This window comes from Rhinopithecus bieti, unplaced genomic scaffold, assembly GCF_001698545.2.
Source record: "Rhinopithecus bieti isolate Rb0 unplaced genomic scaffold, ASM169854v2 scaffold_30775, whole genome shotgun sequence".
Lineage (NCBI taxonomy): Eukaryota > Metazoa > Chordata > Mammalia > Primates > Cercopithecidae > Rhinopithecus > Rhinopithecus bieti.
The window spans coordinates 641,091-659,411 of record NW_016813906.1 but is presented as its reverse complement, the minus strand read 5'-3'; the positions used below and the strand labels follow the sequence as shown (position 1 = coordinate 659,411).

At 46.6% G+C, this 18,321-nt stretch overlaps 2 protein-coding genes across 6 annotated transcripts in view; one reads left to right on the top strand and one right to left on the bottom strand.

Annotated features, from left to right (window-relative positions):
- Positions 1 to 5,988: 5,988 nt before the first annotated feature.
- On the top strand, positions 5,989 to 16,213 carry AHSA2 (Putative activator of 90 kDa heat shock protein ATPase homolog 2). Of its 5 annotated transcripts, none has more exons than XM_017849066.1 (9): positions 5,989 to 6,553; positions 7,794 to 7,984; positions 10,119 to 10,204; positions 12,623 to 12,737; positions 13,783 to 13,871; positions 14,568 to 14,684; positions 15,038 to 15,139; positions 15,509 to 15,560; positions 15,723 to 16,213. In XM_017849066.1, exons 1-9 carry the CDS (start codon positions 6,474 to 6,476, stop codon positions 15,857 to 15,859), a joined length of 969 nt encoding a protein of 322 aa, XP_017704555.1. In that variant the 5' UTR covers positions 5,989 to 6,473; the 3' UTR covers positions 15,860 to 16,213. The 5 variants fall into 5 exon arrangements, with proteins under 5 accessions (XP_017704555.1, XP_017704556.1, XP_017704554.1 ...); XM_017849067.1 differs by having other exon boundaries at positions 5,994 to 6,553; positions 7,794 to 7,936; positions 15,681 to 15,990; XM_017849065.1 differs by having other exon boundaries at positions 6,004 to 6,553; positions 15,681 to 15,990.
- A 291-nt stretch (positions 16,214 to 16,504) lies between these two features.
- Positions 16,505 to 18,321, bottom strand: part of USP34 (ubiquitin specific peptidase 34) — a 221,900-nt gene continuing 220,083 nt past the window's right edge. Inside the window, 2 exon segments of the mRNA XM_017849063.1 lie at positions 16,505 to 17,726; positions 17,926 to 18,085. Of these exon segments, the coding sequence (XP_017704552.1) occupies positions 17,119 to 17,726; positions 17,926 to 18,085 (768 nt within the window). The 3' untranslated portion in view covers positions 16,505 to 17,118.

Genomic DNA, 18,321 nt, shown 5'->3' with positions numbered 1-18,321 from the left:
AGACAAAAGTAACTGACCCGTGAACAACATGGGCCCACTTATATGCAGATTTTTTTCAGTAAAAGTTACTGAGTGTGTGCCTGCCTCTCCTGCCTCCCCTTCTACCTCCTCCACCTCTTCTGCCTCTGCCAGCCCTGAGACAGCAAGACCAAGCCCTCCTCTTCCTCCTCCTTAGCGTACTCAGCATGAAGATGATAAGGATGAAGACCTTTATGGTGATCTACTTCCACTTAATGAACAGTAAATATATTTTCTCTTCCTTACGTTTTTTTTTTTTTTTTTTTTTTTTTTGAGAAGCAGAGTCTTACTCTGTCGCTCCAGGCTGGATGCCGTGGCATGATTTTGACTCACTGCAACCCCTGCCTCTCTGGGTTAAACGATTCTCCCTGCCTTAGCTTCCCAAGGTAGCTGGATTACAGCACCGCTATCCATGCCCGCTAATTTTTGTATTTTTGTAGAGGTGGGGTTTCATCGGGTTGTGCCAGGGTGGGCTTGAGTTCCTGACCTCAGGGTGATCTGCCTGCCTTGGCTCCACAAGTTGCCTGGCATTAACAGCCGGTGAGCCACAGTCCTGGCTTCCGATGATTTTATTAATAAAACTTTTCTTCCTCTACTTACTTTATTGTTAAGAATATGTAAATATAATATACAGAAATATTGTTAATAAACGCTTCTAGATACGGCTTCCAGCCAACAGTAGGCTAAGTATCAGTTAAGTTTTGGGGAAGCCAAACGTCATACACAAATTTTCTGACGGTATGGGGATCCTGTCAGTCCCCTAAACCCCCATGGTGTTGGGGTCAACTGTGTAATTGGTTCTTTCTGGAGGATAAGGAGCAGTTTCTGTCAAATGAAAATATATGCACCTTTCCATTCGCATGCCACTAGCTAGAATGTACCCTGTGATAAACTTGCAAACTTTACTCATGCATACCTTGGCTGTTTCCCTCAAGTGACGGCTCAGGAAAAGAGAAAGAGGAGAGGAAAGAGCGGAGAGAGAGAGGTATGGCAACCACCGAGCGAAGAAATGGAGTTTTGGCTGGGTGCGGTGCTCATGACTGTAATTCCCAGTCACTTTGGGATGCTGAGGTGGGCAGATCACCTGAGGTCAGTAATTTGAGACCAGCCTGGCCAAGGTGGTGCACCTGTCTCTACGGAAAAATATAAAAATCAGCTTGTGTGTGGCAGGCACCTTGTAATTTTTTTCCCAGCTTACTTAGGAGGCTGAGCAGGAGAATCCACTTGAACCGCAGGGAGGCGGAGGTTGCAGTGGCTGAGATTGCACCACTGCACTCCAGGCCTGGTCAACAGACAAGACTCCATCTCAGATTAAAAAAAAAAAAAAAAAAAAAGGCCTGGCTCACAACCTGTAACCCAGCACTTTGGGAGGTCAAGGTGGGCAGATCACAAGGTCAGGAGATCGAGACCATCCTGGCCAACATGGTGAAACTCCATCTCTACTGAAAATACAAAAATTAGCCGGGCATAGTGGCATGTGCCTGTAATCCCAGCTACTCGGCAGACTGAGGCAGGAGAATCGCTTGAACCCAGGAGGCAGAGATTGCAGTGAGCTGAGATCATACCACTGCACTCCAGCCTGGCGACAGAGCGTGACTCCGTCTCAAAAAAAAAAAAAAAAAAAAAAAAAAAGGCAGGCTTTTGGTAACCTAATGCTGTAGGGAACATCTCATCACTTTTGCTGTATTCTGTCCCTCAGAAGCAAGTCACCAGGTCCAGCCCACACTCAAGGGGAGGGGATTACAGAAGGGCACAAATACCAAGAGGGAGGGATAGGTGAGGGTCATCTCAGAGGCTGCCTGCCACAGAGACTCAGGTTGGTATTGCCCTAGGTGATGGGGAAAGCAAACATCAGTCCTCTTGGGAAGTACTTGACTTCAGCAGAGGTGAAGAGCAGTTTTAAGACACTGCCAAGTGAAGGTGCCCCTGGTTTTAGAGAGATCGCATGGATGCAGTGGAGGCTGGACTGGAGGAGAAAAAAACTAACAGGGACAGAGAGACCATTAGGAAGACCTTGCAAAGATCCATCCATGCCTGGCTGGCTTCTTAACTGTCTTCAGCTCAACAATCCTTCAAATTTTGGTCTCCCACTGTTACTAGCAGTGGAATCTAATCCTAATGCAGACAGATGGTAACACTATTTCCATTTTACAAACAATGAAGTACACAGAGATTAAGGAACTTGCCTAAGGTCACTCATCCGGTAAGTGGCAGAGCCAAGACTTGGATCCAAGCACAGGGCTTCAGAGCCTGCCAGTGTGGGCGGCCGGTGTGGGCCACTGCTGTTAGAGAAGACACAACTCAGCACACATTTGCTTCACTGATGGTATAAAAAGACTTCATGGTGGCTTTCACTCCCCTGTCAAAATGTCCTCACTTTTGTCTTCTCACCCATTCTGCTTTGTGCCCATCCTACTTTCCACTCATTCCTAACCTGCACATCTCTGCTGATGTGATTCTTCTTCGGTCTGAAAGGAACTCTCCCATCTCTCTACCTGTTGAAATTCCATTCATCCATCAAGGCCCATCTTCTTTCATATTCCTTCAACAAATGACTTCATCAACTCTTATGAACTGATGTATTTCACAAATATTTATTGAGATCTGCTGTGTGCTGGGCACAAGGGATTCTACAATGTGTAAAACAGATGAAGTTAGTTGTAAGCTATTGTACTTACCTTTGGGTTTGCTACAGCAGTGGCTTTCAAACTTAAAAAACAAACAAACATAGTCTAACCATAATACATCACCACACACACACACACACACGACCCCCAATGATTTAAGAAACAATATTTCCCTTTACTATATGTAGCCATTCTGATCATTTAAACTCAATTCTATTCTATTTCATTAAGATAAAAATGATGGTTGATACCTTCTGTAAAATTTTACCTCTGCTAAAATTAATTTTATAGCCAATTAAGAGCCTATTAATGAGCTGGAACACACAAGTTTGAGAAATATTCATTCCATCCTTCACCCAATCATCTAAACAAAGATGTCCTTGGTGCCCACTATGTGCTGGGCACAGCTCTGGCATCGGGGTAAAAAGGAGGAAGAGTGTTTGCCCTCAAGGTGAGCAGGCCAATGAAGACAACAGAGCTTGAGAGCAAAGGCTACACACAGTGCTATGCGCTATGGTGGTAGTGTGCTTGGGACACATGTGCATGCTGGTAGCTCAACAAATATTAAGGGAATTAAACTAAGCAATACGCACCAAAATTATAAAAAGAAAATGGAATAGTGACTTCCTCAAAAGCAGACCCTTAGCAGCTCATGGGTCTACTATGATGTGAAACTGGCATCCAACTCCTGATTCTCTAGTGCATTGCTAATAAGAGTCAATCCTGGGCTGGGTTGGTGGCTCATGCCTATAATCCCAGCACTTTGGGAGGCCAAGGCGGGCGGATCACCTGAGGTCAGGAGTTCAAGACCAGCCTTGCCGATATGGTGAAACCCTGTCTCTACTAAAAATACAAAAATTAGCTGGGCGTGGTGGCACGCGCCTGTAATTCCAACTACTTGGGAAGCTGAGGAAGGAATTGCTTGAACCTGAGAGGCAGAGGTTGCAGTGAGCCGAGATCATGCCACTGCACTCCAGCCTGGGCGACAGAGCGAGACTCCGTCACACAAAACAAAGTTAATCCTGGATATGTACATTTCAACCCCTTTCTCTTAAGATAGATAAAGTGTGATGGAGTTGTGTTTAGAAAAGATGAAAATAATCTGGGTTTACCCCAGCACAGGTCGGTTATGGGAGAAAGGACATACTTGAGAGGATTTTACATTTCTTCCCCCAAAGTCTGTCAGTGTTGTCACCCTCACTTTGCTGCATATAAGCTGCCACCTGAAGTTGTCCAACTTGCCACCTCCCTTGCATCCTCTCCCACATCAAACCAATCAAAACAAGGTAGGTAGAGAAACATTCATTCTGATCTTTCTGATCTTAGTAGAGAAACCGGTAGGACAGTGAAAGGGTGGAAGCAGCTAGCTGTTCTCTTCCCCTGTGCCGACCCGTCCTTTGCCTGCGGTCGTCCACGAAATACACTCACGAGTGGAGGCATTTTCTCCATTTGCCTACCGGAGCTACCACGTTCCAACATTATTTTGGGTCTTCCTATTGCAGGCTGACCCTTCGGACCCATCTCCTCCCATGGCTTCTGGAACTTGGCTGCACCACTTGTCCCTCTTTTCACCAGCTGATCCCTACCAGGGGACAGAAACATTTAAAGGGAAAAGGCAAAATCTCCCTTCATCCACTTCCCTATCTTATTACTGTCCAATTGGCTTACCTGTCCTTGCCCAACATTCTGAAAGCAGTCTCCACCCTCTCTCCTCCCATTCACTCGTCGTCCGTGACCAAGCTTCTGCCCTATAGTTCACTGAAACTGCTCTCTGCAAAGGGTCCAAGGACCTTCTTTGTTGTTACACCCAATACCTATCTCTATATATCTTTATCATCCGACTCGTACTTTTCCACACTTGATGCCGATGGCCACTGCCTCTACCGTGCACCCTGGGTCCCTGATTAAATGCTTTTGTGATTGCCTTCCTCCTTCTTAGTCGCTCTTTGCAGGCCCCCTCTTCCCTGCCTACCTCTTATCTGCTGATTTTTTTCCAGAGTTATAGCCCAAACCCCATTCCAGCCTCTTTCCATTCCAGTCTCTGAGGGTGCGGCTACTAACCAAGCTGCAAGTCCCAGTCGCTGAACAAAACGTTTTTCTCTGCTGCACCCCAGTGTCTGACGTACTCAGATTCCACTTCTGAACACCGCTCATCCCTGAATATTTGTCACCCCTTCTCCACCCTGACAAGTCCCCCTCCTTCCAGTTTCTATCTTACCCCTATCCATTGTCCAAAAGTCCGTAAGAATGATTTTTTTTTTTTTTTTTTTTTTTTTTTTTTTTTTTTGAGACGGAGTCTTCGCTCTGTCTCCCAGGCTGGAGCGCAGTGGCGCGATCTCGGCTCACTGCAAGCTCGTCTCCCGGGTTCACGCCATTCTCCTATCTCAGCCTCCAGAGTAGCTGCGACTACAGGCGCCCGCCACCACACCCGGCTAATTTTTTTGTATTTTTAGTAGAGACGGAGTTTCACCGTGTTAGACATGATAGTCCCCATCTCCTGACCTCATAATGCCCTCGCCTTGGCCTTCCAAAGTGCTGGGATTACAGGCGTGAGCCACCGCGCCCGGCCAAGACTGATTTTTCTAGAACATATCTGATCGTGTCATTTCTCCATTTAGGTTGCCTCAGTGGTTGCCCATTGCCTGTACGACCAAGTGCAAGCTCCTTAGCAGGGGAAACGAGGTTTCTTATGATCAGGCAACCCCACCCCGATGCTCCTTCATGTAACTCTTATAGCTGCTTTAGTGAAGTGTGAAAGGTGAAATCAAAACGTGTTTTTGTTTTGAGGTCAAAACGCCTTGAAGCAGTGTGTTTACATGACTGTTGTAGCTTTCTGGAAGATAATGTTGGAACGTGGTAGCTCCGGTAGTCAAATAGAGAAAATGTCTCCATTCGTGAGCGTTATTTCATGGACGACCGCAGGCAAAGGACAGGTCGGCACAGGGGAAGAGAACAGCCAGCTGCTTCCACCCTTTCACTGTCCTACCCATTTCTGTGCTAACTACCCATGTAGTTAGCAGAGAACACCCCAGTAACATTGTCCAAATAGTTAGGGCAAAGTTTTTGCTAGAAGCCGAAAATTCGTGAAAGGAATCAGTACTCCAAGATAAAGTGCATCAGTTTGCAGTAATATGCGTTTGCAGTCACATTCTTTGGTTCTCTCTAAAGGACTGTTACGTGAATAAAATGGAAATACTCCTGCAGTAACATGGGACTAGTTGGAAAGGTGCTGGGGAGGCGGGAGGGAGAGAAACCGCGTCGCGGAGAAAGCCGCAGCGCGGCTACTGCGCGCGAACTCGCTCTCAGGCGAAAACCGCAAACGGTGTGACGGGAGCGCGTTGTGGCCCCAAAGGCCGGTCTCAAAGCGACCTGGGCGTTCAAGGTCGTGTCCTCGAGGGCCAGGGAGCCTGCCGAGGCCACCGCACGGCCATGTTACGTCTGCACCGCCGTTTGGGCTCTCAGGCACCCGCTACTCAGAGCCCTGTTATCCGGCGCCGGGAACCACGAGCCAGCCAGCACCGCGGGTCCTGCAGCGGCCTCCGCCCTTCGCAGGCGGCCCAGGCAACCCCGTCTCGCCCAGGCGTTAGGAGACGCGCAGCGGAACCCCGGCGGTCCTAGCCCCTCCCCGGCTCCGCATCCCCGTACGACCCGCCTCTCAGATCCCGGCCGGGGCTCCCGGGCGCGCCGCGGCGGGGCGGGGCCTTCTGGCAGTTTCTGGGAGCTGCAAACGCGCCTCTCCAGGGCTTGGCGGCCGGAAACGCCGGCTTCGGACCTGCAGCGCCTTGACCTCTACGTGTTTTCCACCCAGTCTGCGCCGCCTGCGCCTCCATGGCCAAGTGGGGCCAGGGGGACCCGCGCTGGATCGTGGAGGAGCGGGAGGACGGGACCAACGTGAACAACTGGCATTGGTGCGGCCGGCAGGGTGGCGCGGCCGGCGGCGGCCTCCTTCCGGGATCTGGGGAGGGCCTGCCCGCGGGAGCTGGGGTCTGTGCGGGGCCGCAGGGTCGCGGGGGTCAGGGTACTAGGGGGCCACGCTCCTCCTCAGCTGCTGGACGCAGGGCTCGGCCTCCGCCTCAGCTCGGGAGCGTCCTTGGGTACGGAGACCGGCGAGGGCGGGTTGCAGCTGCCTCTTTTTGAAAGTTGGGTTGGGCCCCACGAGTGACTTCCGACAGACCTTTCCACTCCCACCGTCTGTGGTCTTAGGGCCTTCCCTTCTCCCGTCCCACTCCTCTGGATGTTTCGGGGAGTTAGAAGGGAGCTGGATTGAGAGAGTGTGTTGGGGCGGGGGCGGGGGCATGGAACGTAGTGGAAAGAGCAGAAATTTGGATCTCAGTTCGCGCCCACCCCGCAGGTGTCCCCCACGAACTGGGCCTACTGTGAGTGAGACCAGCTCCCCTTCCTTTGCGCGCCTCACCTGGCGCGTGGGGAGAGGTCTGCCGCCCTCTGCTGCAGAACCTCCGGAAGGGGTGTCCTCTGCCCTGCGCCCCTGGCCGGGGCTGTGGCCCCTCCAGGCCGTCAGGGGGATGCTGAGGCCAGTCCCCAGGGGAGCATGACTTGGCTGGTCTGGAGGAGCCCTGAGGGCATGGGAAATCTTGGCTCACGCAATCTCCGCTTCCCGGGTCAAGCGAGTCTCCTGCCTCAGCCGCATGAGTAGCTGGGACTACAGGCGCGAGCCACCACGCCAGTCTGATGTTTGTATTTTTAGTAGAGACGGAGTTTCACCATGTTGGTCAGGCTGGTCTCGAACTCCAGACCTCGTGATCCGGCCTCCCAGAGTGCTGGGATTACAGGCGTGAGCTACCGCGCCCGGCCGAGAACTGACTTTCTAGTGTCCTGGCCTTGGGCCGTCAGTCCTCTCAGCTGGTTTCTGTCCCGTAAAGGGAGACTATTACTTGGGACTCCCCTAAATAAGCCAGTGTTTTTAAGACAGAATACTACTTGCGTAGTGGAGAATAATATCTTAAAGAACTGAGCAGAATGAAAATAATTTGGTAGAAAGCAGGTTTGAGGAGCACATTGGAGGTTGGCAGGTCTCAGGCTGCTTGAGAGGACTTGGGCTGATCTGGGTTGGGTTTGGACGTGACGCTGGCACCCAGGCAGGTGGATCCCAGCTGGGGCTTCCATTCACGACTTTCTGGTCCCTGGCAGGACAGAGCGGGATGCTACCAGCTGGTCCAAAGGGAAGTTCCAGGACCTCCTGGTGGGCATCGTTGTGGAGAATGACGCTGGCCGTGGTGAGATCAGCGAGTTGAAGCAGGTGGAAGGGGAGGCTTCGTGCAGTAGTCGCAAAGGAAAGCTGATTTTCTTCTATGAGTGGTATATCAAACTGGGCTGGAAAGGTAATGGGGGCCTCAGGGTACTAGTGGGGTTGGGGACAAAGTGCGTTCATCATTCAGCGAATGTTTTTACAGCTCCTGCTATGGGCCTGGCACTGACTGGCTCCTGAATCAGCATTAGTAGTTCTTGACATTCTGGCCACAGTTGAGTTCCATGGTCCAAGAAGGGTGGGGGTTTCCTTTCTCGGAGCAGTTGCAGCTGCTCAGAGTTCATTGCTGTCAGCTGGGCCCTCTTCTGCCAGGCACTTGTGAACACGAGTCTCTGGGCATTGCTGCCTGGAGCACTCTTCCTCCAGGTAGCTGCCTGCCTCCTTCAGGTCTTTGTCCTGAGTGAAGCATCTCTCTGCATCCTTGGAGACCCCTGCCTTGTGCCATCTTTCTTCCCTACTTTATTTTTCCCCAAGGCACTGAAACTTGCTTTACAAAAATATTTTGCTTTCTGTCCTGCTCCATCTTCCTGTCATTCATTAGTGCAGGGATTTTTTTTTTTAAACAGCTTTATTGAGACATAATTCACTCATTTAGTGTGTATAATTTATTGGTTTTCAGTATAGCCACAGAGTTGTGCAGCCATCACTACAATCAATTTGGGAACATTTAACTACCCCAAAACAAAACCCTGGACCCACGAGCAGTCACTCTTGTTGCCCTCCTCTTCCCCAGCCCCTGGCATCCACTACCCCATTTTCTCTGGATTGGCCTCTGGACATTTCACATAGATGAATCATGCAGGATGTGTTTTTTGTTGTCTGCCTTCTTTTACTTCATAATGTGTTCAAGGGTCATCTGTATTGTGGCAGGTAGCAGCACTTTATTTTTTATAGATGATGAATATTCCACGGATGCATATACTGCATTCTGTTTCTCCATTTATCAGTTGCTGGGCATTTCGGGTGTGTCCACTTTTGGGGTCTGTGGGTTCAGTTCTCCAGTGGTGCCTCGATCCTGGCTGGACATACAGCATGTGTGCACTCAGTCCTTGTTGAGGGAGCCAAGGCTGTGGAGATGCAGGGAAGGGAAGAGGAGGAGTTAGGGTTTGAGCCTCAGTCCGGGAGTCAGCTCCTATCTGGAGTTTGTGTCCCAGAGTAGTCCAGTGAGTTGGCCTCGAGCCTCTGCCCTGCTGGCTGCCTTTCTAGCAGACGAGGGTGTTCAGCCCCTCCCCACCACCTCAGAACAGGACCCTCTGGCTGAGAGTTTGCCTCTCTCGCAACCCCCCCGCGTCTGCTGCTGGCTGGATCATAGCAGTCTGGCTCCCTGCCTGCCCCCCCAGCACCCGGCCCTAGGGCCCGAGGAACCTTGTGGGTCTTGTGTCTTTTCCATCTCCCTTGGCTTCTTTGCAAGGATGAGACCCAGCCATTGCCAGGCAGCAGCCAGAGGACAGGCTGTGAGGGCTTGCTGTAACGCCTCACGCTGCTCTCCTCTAGCAGTGAGTCTAGGGTGGCAGCTGAGACCCACTGGGGAGGAGGCAACACTCTAGTCCTGGGAGAAGTCCACCTGCCTGGCATCCCCACACAATGTCCCTAAGCCAGAGCTTCCCTCCGCTCCGTGGTCAGAACACACTGTCCCTTTCTGTCCTTCCATCGCTTTTGTAACTGCTTCTCCCCTTCAGGGTACTCCTTTATCCTGCTTTGTCCAGGCAAAGAATACCCTGGGACAAAAAGAGAAATATGGGTACACTTGCCCCACACTCCCCTCAGGATGGCAGGCCGCTGACTCCATGCCCTCTCCTTGGTCATGGTCTGCCTGACCTTTCTTCCGTGGCTGCTCAGGGGGCCCTGGAGTGGTGGAACCCTGTGAGGGCCGCTGGGCTATTCAGTGAGGCAGGACAGTTTTTCATAAAAGCAGTTTTTTGTTTTTTTTCGAGACAAGGCTCACTGCAGCCTTGACCGCCCAGCAATCCTCCCACCTCAGCCTTCCAAGTAACTGAGACCACAGGTGTGCGGCACCATGCCCAGATAATTTTATTTTGTAGAGACAGTGTCTCCCTGCGTTGCCCAGGATGGTCTTTAAACTCCTGGGCTCAATCCATCCTCCCACCTCAGCCTCTCGGAATGCTGATATTATAGGCGTATGCCACAGTGCCTGGCCCAGTTGTTACTTTTTATTATAATTGAAGAACCCATTTTGCTCATTTTAGGCATCGTTAAAGAATCTGGAGTGAAGCACAAGGGATTGATTGAAATACCCAATCTTTCTGAGGAAAATGAAGTAGATGACACTGAGGTATGTGATCAAGTTTCTATTTCTTTTGTTCTTTTTTCAGTCAAGCTTCTGCTACAGACATTGGGCATTTCAAGTAGTGTTGATCAGACTGTGGTTCCTGTGTGGTAGTTCGGTTGCCTTGTGGAGGGCCTGTTTGCTGAGAAGGATTGCCATACTGTGGGGGCAGCATGTTGTGTGGAGCTGGAGTGGTACAGGAAAAAGAGTAAGCCCCAGGAAGCCCTGAGCTCCCCAAAGGACCAGGCAAGGGGCCTGGGCAGCTGACTGTACCCTTCTTAGCCTCCTCATCTGTGAAAAGGGGTTAATTTCTCTTCCAGGGGTGTTGTCAGGTTAAATGTGACAGTGTGTGCACTGTGAACTGCTCAGGCAGCTTGCATGGCTTGATGAACATGACTTTCTCTCTCCCGCACCTTTGCTGTTTCCCTTTAACGGTGAGAAGTCTCAGCTTTTAGCTGCAAGCTATCCCTTGGTTACGCCTCACGGCTTTTTGTGAACTACCCAGTTAGTACGTGTTGCTTTAGTGGCTCTCCTGGGAGGCAGAGTCGTGTGTAACTCCCACGCTTGGCTTCCAGTTAGTGCCCTTTTCTAGCTGAAAGCTGGATTTTGGGGGTGAGACCATTTTTACAGCCGCTATATTTTCACACCAAGATAGTCTGACAAAGGATCTTGTTTGATTCGTGAATGTATTTAACGTGAAGGCTTTCCACGATAGGCTGACTCCTGCCCAGCAGCATGTCTTCTGGCCTGAAGGTTATACAGTGCTACAGGCCAGGGCTGTCCCAGACCTCTGTCTTCAGTTATGTGGTTCCTCCGCTCAGGCCTGAGATTCCACTTTGTTATATTCAGATCCATCAGCTGAGAAATTTTTCAACAGAATGTTTAACTGGTTTTTAAGATTTAATCCCTCAGTGGCATTACAGAACAAACTCTGTAGATTCAAACTGGGGCCCAAGATCAGACCCACCTCAACTGAAGCATCGAGACACTGAATTTTTTCAAATCAACACCTCTTTTTCTTCTGGGAATACTAGAGACATCCCCAAAGCCCTCTGTTGCTTCCTTGTCCCTTGGTCTCCCCCTCCTCCCCTCTCTTCTTCTTCTCTCTGCCTTTCTTCTGCTCTTCTCCCTTTTCCAATTTTTTTCTTTGTCAAAAAAGTATATAGTCCAAGGCTGGGTTATATGGGAACTTGATTTCCCTAATTACAGTGGCTTTGGGTTCTATACCAGCACTGTTCCATGTAAATATAATGCAAGCCACATGTGCAATTTTAAGTTTTACTAGTAGCTGTACTTAAAAAGTTAAAGCTATGGCTGGGCATGGTGACTCACACTTGTGATCCCAGCACTTTGGGAGGCCAAGGTACGAGGCTCACTTGAGCCCAGGAGTTCAAGGCTGCAATGAGCCATGGTCATGCTACTGAACTCCAGTCTAGGCAACAGGGAGACCCTGTCTCTTAAAAAAAAAAAGTATGAGGCCGGGCACGGTGGCTCAAGCCTGTAATTCCAGCACTTTGGGAGGCCGAGACGGGTGGATCATGAGGTCAGGAGATCGAGACCATCCTGGCTAACACCGTGAAACCCCGTCTCTACTAAAATACAAACAATTAGCCGGGCGAGGTGGCGGCGCCTGTAGTCCCAGCTACTCAGGAGGCTGAGGCAGGAGAATGGCGTGAACCCGGGAGGCAGAGCTTGCAGTGAGCTGAGATCCGGCCACTGCACTCCAGCCTGGGCGACAGAGCAAGACTCCGTCTCAAAAAAAAAAAAAATTAGAGCCAGGTGTAGTGGCAGATGCCTGTAATCCCAGCTGCTTGGGAGGTCGAGGGGAAAGATCGTTTGAGCCCAGGAGTTTGGGTCTAGCCTTGGCAAAACATAATGAGATACAAGCTCTTAAAAAAAAAAGATAAACAGGTGAAATTAATTTTAATATATTTTATTTAACCCAGTATATAAAAAAGATTTTAGCATGTAATTAATATAAAAAATATGAGGTATTTTACATTCTTTTTTGATACTAAGTCTTTGGAGTGTGGCACGTATTATTTCACACAGCACTTCTTGATTCAGGCCAGCCACATTTCAGGTTCTTAGTAGCCACATGTGACTAGTGGCTACCACACCGGACAGTGCATTTCTAGACACCATGAAAGCCACGGACCACATCAGCAATAGAATTTATATACATACACATGCACAATTTTGTATGCAAATTAAGGAGTTTACATTCTATAAAGTCCATGCAAGATTGGCCCCCAACCCTGTCATGGACCCTGGATTAAAAACCCTTAAAATCCTGCCCTGCACATCTCTTACATCCACTTCTTTCCTTCCTCCACTGCCATAGTTCTCTCATCCATACAGCCCGATGTTGTAAGAATACATCAAACCGGATCTTTCTTTGGTTTGTATTTTTCTGATTTGTAGGTGAACGTGAGTAAAAAGAAAGGAGATGGGGATATACTGAAGGATCTTATGAAAACTGCAGGCACCGCCAAGGTCAGGCAGGCCCTTGGAGATTACCTGAAGGCACTTAAGACGGGTAAAGAAGGCATCCCTTGTGAACCAGAGGGTCCCTTTTCTATTTACCCGTTATACTCTGCACTGTGGTCAGAGGCTCCAGAAGCAAGTTTATACTTCAGAATAAATTGTAGTCTGGAAGTTGAGAGCTAGTCATGGTTAAGACCATAATTAGTGATCATCACTATTGTACACAGCATGAACCATTTTGCCTACAGAACTGTTAATTGTAGTTTTCTGGAATGAAAATCAGTTGTTTGTGTAATTACTTGTTTAATGTCTGTCTTCCTTGCTAGACTATAAGCTCCATGAGGGCATGGAAGGTGTCTGTCTTGTTCACTGCTGTATCTCCAGCATCTAGCACAATGCCTGGCACATAGTAGGTGCTTAATACATCTTTGTTGGATGAATGAATGAATGGATGAAAGGACTGCAGGTATTACAGGTGTAGTTGAGAAATACCTAGATAATATCAACATTGCATGGAAGTGTGGTTATTGTCTTCTTCCCTAAATTAGAGAAGTGAGCCAGGCAAGATGACCAGCAGTGCCTGTATCTCTGTACCTCATTCTTGGACCCTGCTACCTGAGTATTTAGGTGTTGGCATGGATGGGTTTGGGGTTGTCACTTTTCCCATGGGAGCGCACGTGTAGCTGGCTCACAGGCTTGACTACTGTGAAGACAGGCTTTGTGAGGTGGTGGCCGCCCTCACATGAGAAATTGTTTTCACGGTAGGTTAGAGCCACAAAGCTATTAATAGTTAATCTCATAAAACTTAGCTGTGTGCAAAAGAACTTTGGAAAATTTTGCAGTTTTAGCAAAAACTTGATAAAAGTGAGGCGTTTGAAAAAAAGAAAAGACGTTTGTTGCTGTGGAACTCACGTTGTTAATCATCAGTTTTATATGTAAAAACATGGAATGGTCTTGAAATTCTCAAAATGTTATAGGAATTATTTTATAAATATCTGTTTTATTTTCTTACATGCTGTTTTGGGTTTTCTACCTTACTCTTTGTGCTTAAAAGGAGAAAGGTCCTTATTAAAACCACTTCCCTTGTTTCTTTATAGAATTTACAACGGGAATGATTTTACCAACGAAAGCTATGGCAACCCAGGAATTGACTGTCAAAAGAAAACCGAGTGAGAATACCCTGCAGGTATGAGCTCTGTTGGCCAAAATGTAGGGAAGGGGTAAAGGAAGTATTTGAGTTAAGGCTCTGAATAACCTTGTGTTGTTGGAGAAATGAGGACAGTGAGGGCCTTCTTCCACCTTTGGGTCTCCTGTGAGCCCTCCAAGATCTCCCATTTTGTTGTGCAAATGATACGAGACTTTGATTCTTGATGGATTGTTAAAGACACACCTTTCTATGGGATATCTGACTCAAGACTCTCCTAAAGGCAATGTTCTTTGGTAGGCCACAGATTACAAAACCAGATGACTTTCAAGATTCACATAGCACAATGAAAGAACCTTCTTTGCTGACTTTTGGATTGGGAGATTTTTAGATCAGTTCTTGGAATGGGTGTTTTATGTGTCATTGACACCCTTTAGCTTTAGGTGCAGTTGTCTTTCATCTGCTCACAGCTGTATCTGGAAGTCCAGCTAGGATTAGGGGTATTCAGTCATAACCTGGGAACGGAGCTGAAGAGCTGTAGGAACAGTGAGCTCTGGTTCCAAAGTAAAGACCAAGACTGGTGGTGCTGAAAAGGCTTTTCATGCTGCTTTTGTGTGTGTTTGGAATAGGCAGTATGGAATTTGGGACATTTGCTGTTTTTTTGAGAAGACTTATTTCAATCCAAGCAGCTTTATCTCGTTATGCTAAACATTCCCTGGAACTTCTTCCCTTCTCCAGGTTCAGGCCTCATCTCCAGTGGCACTGGGTGTAAGGATTCCCACTGTGGCTCTTCACATGATGGAACTGTTTGACACAAGTGTAGAGCAGCTGTATAGCATCTTCACTGTGAAGGATGTGAGTAACTCTCTAAGCTAGCATGTTAAATGCTGACATTGGGAGAAAATACATCACAAAGAACAGGAGCTGGTTTTTGGTTTTCCTTGCGTTTTTGGTTGAAGGGATGTGGGATGGTGGTGACAGGAAGTCTGAGCATAGTTTCTGAATAATCGGAGGGGAGATGGGCATTCTTTGGGACTATGTCCATATTACATTGAGTTTTCTCTTCTAGGAAGAGAGAGTTTGTATTTTATTGTCCCTAAGTAAAAGCTACATGTTTAGGATTTTTAAACTATAGTAATTATTTTGTATCTCATAATTACATTAAAATATGTGAGTGTGCTGGAATAACATCTGTTCTATTTGGTTAGTTGGTGCAAAAGTTTTCTAAATCTACTGCTGTATTAGAAGCTGAAAAGGGAGGGAAATTCCAGATGTTTGATGGGAACATCACTGGTGAATATCTAGAATTGGTAAGTAGACTCAAGGTTAAAGAAGATGGGATTAACTCAGTATTACTTTTTATATGTGCTGTTTTTAGCACCAAAATCACTACGGTCTGTGTTGCCTCACCCTTAATAGCAGCCCTCTGTTCTGATTACTATTACTGTACTTAAAACATTATTATATATTCCTACTGTTCTTGATGTTACTGCTGGTTTGAGACATTTTGACACTAAAGAAAATTATCAGTGGTGCTGATGTATAAACTGGAAGAGGGACCATATGTTGTTCATTGATTCTTCTAGTATTTAGGAGTTTCAGTGAAAGGATTTGTTTTTCTGTGTTATATTGTGGGAAGTTTTAAAAGATTTTCAGTGGAGTTTCCCCTTTCTTTTCAGTTAACAAATAAGAAGATCGTCATGAAATGGAGATGTAGGAACTGGCCAGAAGGTATGTTACGAATTAGTGCCCTTTATGTTAAAGGCCCCAGAACACTTAAGGCTGGGTTTTTCATATGGATACATTTTCCTTTTCATAATGCAGTAATAAGGTTCCTATTTTTTTTCTTAGAACACTATGCCACGGTTACACTGAATTTTGTGCCTACTCTAGGGCAAACGGAATTACAATTGGACTGTAAAGGAGTTCCTGTCTGTAAAGAAGAGAACATGAAATTCTGTTGGCAGAAGCAGCATTTTGAAGAAATAAAAGGTTTACTGCAGCTGACCCCCCCTAAATGGTTGAATTAAAATTTTATAAGGCATTACTTTTTGTACGCAGAAGTGTCACATTGACCCTCTTCGCTATGTACCTTTTTTTTTAAAAAAAGGACCATCTTTATTTTATATTGGATGAAATCTGTGAATGTATACACAATTTAAAGCATTGACTCTTTATTATAACTAGACACTGCACTGAGTTAAAAGTAGCAAACAACCTGAAATTAGGTATTAACCTGACCTTCCATAGCTATTCCTCTAGAAATAGGTAAGTCAGTCCCGAGTGTAGATAGTTGGTTTCCCAAACTGAAGCTTGTCCTACAGCAAGCTTGCTTGCAGTTGTACTTTTAGTTCAAGATGACAAAAAATGGCAGGTTGACACTATTCCTTTATTTTTACTTAGGGTTTTTAAGGTGTGTATATCTTAGGTAGTAAAACAGTGGTATATTGCATTCAAAAGCATGTTGATGGGGTTTTGCTCCACTTCTTCCTGCTGTGGTTTTACACTTTGGGGTGGAAAGGATTGAGAAGTCTGTGGGGACACATTAATTTTGTAGACTGCTGGTAACACTTCCAGTGAAACAGCATATAATGGGTAAGTGTTCCCCCTCGTTCACGGTTTTTCACTACTTTCACCTGAGAAGACTGAAGCAACGTATGTAAACAAATGAAAAGTCATCACAATCAGTTTAATTAAGTGCACAGAATAGCAATCAGTCATGTCAATAAAATAAAACAATTATTTTTACATCAAGTGTGCTTTATTTCCTCCACAGGTATTCTGTTAAATAAAGCACCATTTATATACTGCCAGGCCACAGCTAAAGAGGATTCTTTACAGAATCAAATTTCTTGTGGTTGTTCCGTATACAAGTAAACTTAATTTTGATAAGAACCACAGCGATCGGAGGCAATCTGCCTCTATAAGGTACAAAACTGGCACAGAGGACACCATATTATACACAGTAAAAATGCTGTAAGTTTAAATTACATTGTACAGGGCTAGGGAACCCTGTTCTTCCCAGACAGCCATATTAAATGAAAGCCACTACAGTGAACTCTTTAATTACATAAAACATATCCATTATCTGATTGCCCTTTAGGAAGTATACTGAAGATGCAAGTTTTTTTCATCTGGAGTTCTGCCTGACCAAGAATTAAGCCTATAAATCTATCTTGCCATTCAAGCAGAGAGCACTGGACAAACTGAAGCACAAAAACAAATAAGCAAAACTTATACAAACAGCATGGGGGTAAGGGACTTAAAAGTAGACATGCTACACCTAATGTCAAGAAGCAGCTTGGTTTCCTTTGCCAGATATCCTTGTGACCACATGGATTGTAGATTCAATGGTCCTACACAGGGTATCTAAAATGTCATGTTGCTGCATATGACTAAAGAGTCCTCTGGAATGGCCACAACTGAGAGACAAAGCAACCTCGGGGTCCTGGGAGGGCAAAGGTTGGCCATCACAGCTTCTCAAGTCAGCTAAGTCGGACAGAACTGCAGAGATAGAAGTAGAAGGGAACTCAGATTCTTCCTCAGCTAGGGTAGAATCCTTGGAACAGTGGAGGTCTTTAAATTCTTTACAATCGTCATATCTACCATTGCTGGACTGTTCTTCTGTGTGCTGTGACCTGATATTTGACATGTCTTCTGAAAACGAAGATGGAACTTCCATTCGATATTCTTTAACAGAACTATTTTCGGGGGAAGGAAGATCTTGCTCAGTTCCTGGATCAATAATTGAGGAGTCTCTGGTCTCATTGTCAGAAGTGCTCGTTGGGGTCAGGACCTCCCTGGTTTCTGTTTTCATGTCACTGATGCAGCTGTCTACAGTGTGCTCCTCATCACTGCTAACACGCCTTCTTTTAACGGGAGTTGCTCCTTCATCATCTGTGAAAACATACGCCAAAACGGAAACTTCTCTGAAAGTCATTAAGATCACATGGGGGATGTGGGAAGTTAATTTTGTTTCTAGCATTTATATTTAGGAGGTTCAGCTGAACATACAACTGCTAAACCAGCTACACCAAGTGTATTACTCCCTCCTCCCACCCTAAAGGTAATAATGATAGTAGTCCATAAAGCTAACCTTTAGTTTTTCTTTCTTTGGCTTCTTGCTCTTGGAGTGAGTTTCTCTGTTGCAGACAAGTCCTGCATTTGCTTAAAAGCTCTTGCAGAGTTGGAATCAGAGCTGGGTTTAACTGTTTGGGAGTGTGTACTGACAGGAGCAAAGCAAGTGCCCTGAGGTCCTACAAAAACCCAGATAGGAACATTTCAAATTCGAAAGCCAATACTTTGATGCAGTTGTTTACAGTTAATTGCAGATGTTTATTTTCCCAGGAATCCATTCTTTCCTAAGAATACCCTGGTTTCTCTGGGATTCTTAGAAGAATGATAAAACCAGAAAGCTAGGGTTAGGATACTAGAGCATTTCATTAGTTTTTTTTGTGTGTGTGTGGTTGTTTTGAGGTAGAGTCTTGTTCTA

Excerpts from the sequence above, each read along its gene's own strand:
- AHSA2 (XM_017849065.1), top strand. The coding sequence starts at position 6,474 with ATGGCCAAGTGGGGCCAGGGGGACCCGCGCTGGATCGTGGAGGAGCGG. Across the intron at positions 15,140-15,508 it reads CTGGTGAATATCTAGAATTG|TTAACAAATAAGAAGATCGT; the intron begins GTAAGTAGACTC and ends CTTTCTTTTCAG. Across the intron at positions 15,561-15,680 it reads ATGTAGGAACTGGCCAGAAG|AACACTATGCCACGGTTACA; the intron begins GTATGTTACGAA and ends TTTTTTTCTTAG.